General features: G+C 33.0%; 1 protein-coding gene across 2 annotated transcripts in view; it reads right to left on the bottom strand.

The window, feature by feature from the left end:
• The window catches only part of LOC106678881 (serine/threonine-protein kinase Tor), a 59,925-nt gene that overhangs the window by 29,116 nt on the left and 27,002 nt on the right, over positions 1–3,807 (bottom strand). For both annotated transcript variants that reach the window (XM_067049416.1, XM_014417700.3), the window contains exons 22-23: positions 3,480–3,684; positions 1,486–1,657 (exon numbers count right to left, since the gene is read on the bottom strand). In XM_067049416.1, the coding sequence (XP_066905517.1) occupies positions 1,486–1,657; positions 3,480–3,684 (377 nt within the window). The remainder of the gene's footprint in view (positions 1–1,485; positions 1,658–3,479; positions 3,685–3,807) is intronic.

Below are 3,807 nucleotides of genomic sequence, written 5' to 3'. Positions count from 1 at the left end.
AACAGTTTTTTAAGGAAGGAATTTGGGCTTTACCATCTCGTTGGGAGAAGGTTACCGACTGTAACGGTGGATATTTTGATGAATAAAGGTGATTATTTGAAAATATTTATTTATTTATAATTTCCCCCAAAAAAACGACAGGACTTTTTGAATGACCTGGTATTATTTCATTTGTAAGTTGTAAAACTCTTTAAAAAACCCTTAATAGTCAGTGTTTGTTCGATTCGTCACAATTCTGAATCATTTAAAACAACGATCACTCGGTAAACAAGTTTACATTCAGTATGCTTTATTTGGGTTGAGTTATAACATACACAAACATATACATATATTAAATATGTATATAAATGTTTATATTTATATAGGTTAATCCTGAAAAAGCAATTCAGTTTTAATGATCTGCTAACTTCTAATATTTCTACCTCAAATAAATGATTTACAAGAGTACACTCAGGTCAGCCCTGCTCGACAGAGCACCTATGCTGACCAATATAGCACTTACAACGGCCAAGAGGCTCCAACAGTTTCAGAGAATTAGATTCAGGGGTATCGTAAGACAGACTTCACTTCAAAGAGTAAAGACTGATAACATACATACGACACCCAAACTACAGAGTGACAGAATTTTTCAATAGCCTCCAATACTGCTATTCTATCTATCTATCCGTGGCGCTACGGCCCAGTTAGGACCTTGGCCTTCTCAATGAGCCTTCGCCGTGTAGCTCGGTCTTGTGTGGCCGCTCTCCAGTTGCGGATGCTCAGAAGTTCTCTGGAATCCCTGATGACGGCACCCTCCCATCTCAGCCTTGGCCTGCCTCTTCCTCTGGTCCGATGCAGCCTACAGTCCAGCAACCTCCTCAGGATCTCAACCGCTGGAATCCTGACATGGCCAGCTCTGCGCAGCCTCCCAAGCCTTATGTGCAGCATCACATCTCCCTCACCGAACAGCTCGTATACCTCCCTGTTGGTTCGCCTCCTCCAATTCTCGCCAACCTTGACACAGCCAAATATTCGGTGCAGAATTTTTCTTTCGAAGATCAAGATTTCCTTTTCTTCAGGGTCCAGGCTTCTGATCCATAAGTGAGGACTGGCCGGATTAGTGTCTTGTTGGCATTTGGAGCGAGTGACAGCTCGACTCCTCAAGTGGTTCCCTGTGAGTCCAAAATAGCATCTGTTAGCCTTTATAAGACACTGGCTTGTTTCCAGGGTGATCCTGTTATTGCTGCTGACTACTGAGCCTAAATACGTGAACTGGTCAACACATTAAAACGTAAATGGACCCATCTTCACCTCCCTGCCAACAGCGGCCACTATAAACTATATACAGTACTGTTATTCAAGACCCATTATTCAGGACACTGTAAAGACAGGACGGCCACAAAGGTGGCAAATACACATTAACAGTCTCAGTCTCGACTGAGGACTACTAACTGACTAACTACTAATTACGTCTTAATCTACATTGTTGTAACACAAATATAATACCTAATGCAGCCTCTTTTTGCTGGAGCTTGTTGTTAATAGAAATCAAAGATTCTAATATCTGACTCGTAGGACCTTTATGGAATTCCTCTTCTTTGTAATGCAGAGCCTTCGCATAAGCTCTACACTGTATAGCTTTTTCTCCCAAAAGTTGAGAATCGAAAGGAAGAGGCCCCTAAAAAATAAATGAAAATTAATTAAAAAATAACATAAAAAATATTTTAACTGAAATAAAAATATATATTTTTACATTACATAAAATTATATTACATTAGATTTTTATATTTAAAACAGGCTGGTCAACATAAATAAACTAAAAAAATGCAACAGGAAACATTTGTAGATTAAATTCTAAATATTCACTAACTCAGGTTTGTAAATAACGTTTAATTTTTAAAACTTTCGTTTATAGTAATTAGGAACTTATGAAAGATCCTACAAAATACTTTTTATACTCTTCAAAAGTGAAAGATTTACACCATTTTAGTCTTGTAATCTCAATGTCATTATTTTTTATTGAATTAGAAAATTACATCAAATATTGTCTGACCAGATGACAATATCTATTGGTCAGTGCCAAAATAACACATAAAAATGATAGACATAAGTGAAATTTATTAATTACAATTTTGACTAATAGGGTGTTGTGGAGTCAACTACAATTTATAAGCTAGATTAGTACAATAGGAATTGATCTCTAGTGATAAAACTAATAATTTAATTAACAAATACTACAATAGAAATAAAGTAAATTAAAAAAATAAAATACTGCAAAATTACAACTAGGGAATTAATATAATAAGAATAAAATAAGATGATACTAGAATACGATAAAAATAAGAATCCAGTAATATCTAAATAAATAACATCTATAACAAAGCACACACGTAGCTAATTTTAATCACAATATAATGAATAATTATGTAGAGAAGAAAATATACAGGCAGATATAGCCATTTGGTGAATCAAAATCAGTTAATATTTCAAAGATTAGTCAAAATTAAATTTCTTTTTTAGTTTTCTTTGTGGTTGATTTATTCATTAATTCTTCTGGTAAGCGATTGAACAGATATTTTTAAGGCACTATATAAAATGGAATCTAGTAGACATGATTCATAATTTCTATAAAAATTTGTATTATCATTATTTAAAAACATTTTCAAGCCTGTAGTAGTATTTTTCTAAAAAAATCAAAAAATTAGTTTCTGAAATGATTTTTTTACAATCATGAATAGCCCAGTCATAGACAGCTCAAAAAAGATGGTTGGCTCCAGCGTACAGAAGCTGGAGCAAAAATCATTTTTAAGTATGTCATATATAGTTATTGACCTTTGATTGATCAATAGCTAGTTTTGAATCTTCCAAATAATGTGGGTTTTTGCCTTCTTGAAGAATCTCTAAGAAAAATAACTCCTATACATAGCACATTCACACACTTATTACTTTGAAGAAAACTCCCTGTTAATTTTGATACTTTTTTTTTTAAACATTAATATTAATACAACAAATTTCAAATAAAAAAACATCTGAGATATCAATATATCAAAATAATCATAAGCAGATAACAAAATCTCACATCAAGTAAACTTATTTTAATGATAATATAATAACCTGAAAACCCCCCAAAAAAGAAAATTTACATATAATATGTCAGGTAGTAGGTGAATAACAAACACTATCACTTATCAGTGCATAAAACTGATTCTTCATAATATAAGAATTGGCACGTTCACAGTTTGCGATAAAATGATAAAACTATGAATTATTGTGAGAGCCACAAAGATTATATCAAAGGAGTGAGAAATAGTTGTTGTTTTGTACCAACAGTACTACTGTCAAACTAACAGCTTTAACAAACCGCTAAAGAGCAGAGATTCACTAAATTCCAAGTTGGCCTACTCTCATCCTACCTGATTTTACAATAAGTTTGCAGCACTTCAGAAATTAAAATTAAAAAACAATATTCATAGAATACAAAAAAAAAAAATTGTGAGTACCCTATCACAGTGTTCCATGAATTCCGCCAAATTTAAAATGGCCTGGGTAAGTTCAGGTAGATCTGGAACCATGAGAGCTTGCTCCAATGTACGTAATAATTCTTGTTGCAACGGTTCAGTCAATTCAGTCCAACATGATACAAAGGAAGCATTGAACAAATCCTTTGGTAATTGAGTATAAGTTTCAGCTAGAGCACCACATGACCTGAATAATTAATTGAAAAATCATTAATTAAATATTATTCTAACTTAAAATTTTAATCAATAAATCAATTTAATATCCAACACAGTCTCAACACTATTTATTTATTTGTCCTACGTTTCGGCC

Source organism: Halyomorpha halys, unplaced genomic scaffold, assembly GCF_000696795.3.
Source record: "Halyomorpha halys isolate HHAL.00 unplaced genomic scaffold, Hhal_1.1 Scaffold165.1, whole genome shotgun sequence".
Taxonomy (NCBI): Eukaryota; Metazoa; Arthropoda; class Insecta; order Hemiptera; family Pentatomidae; genus Halyomorpha; species Halyomorpha halys.
This window is presented reverse-complemented; position numbering and strand designations above follow the sequence as displayed.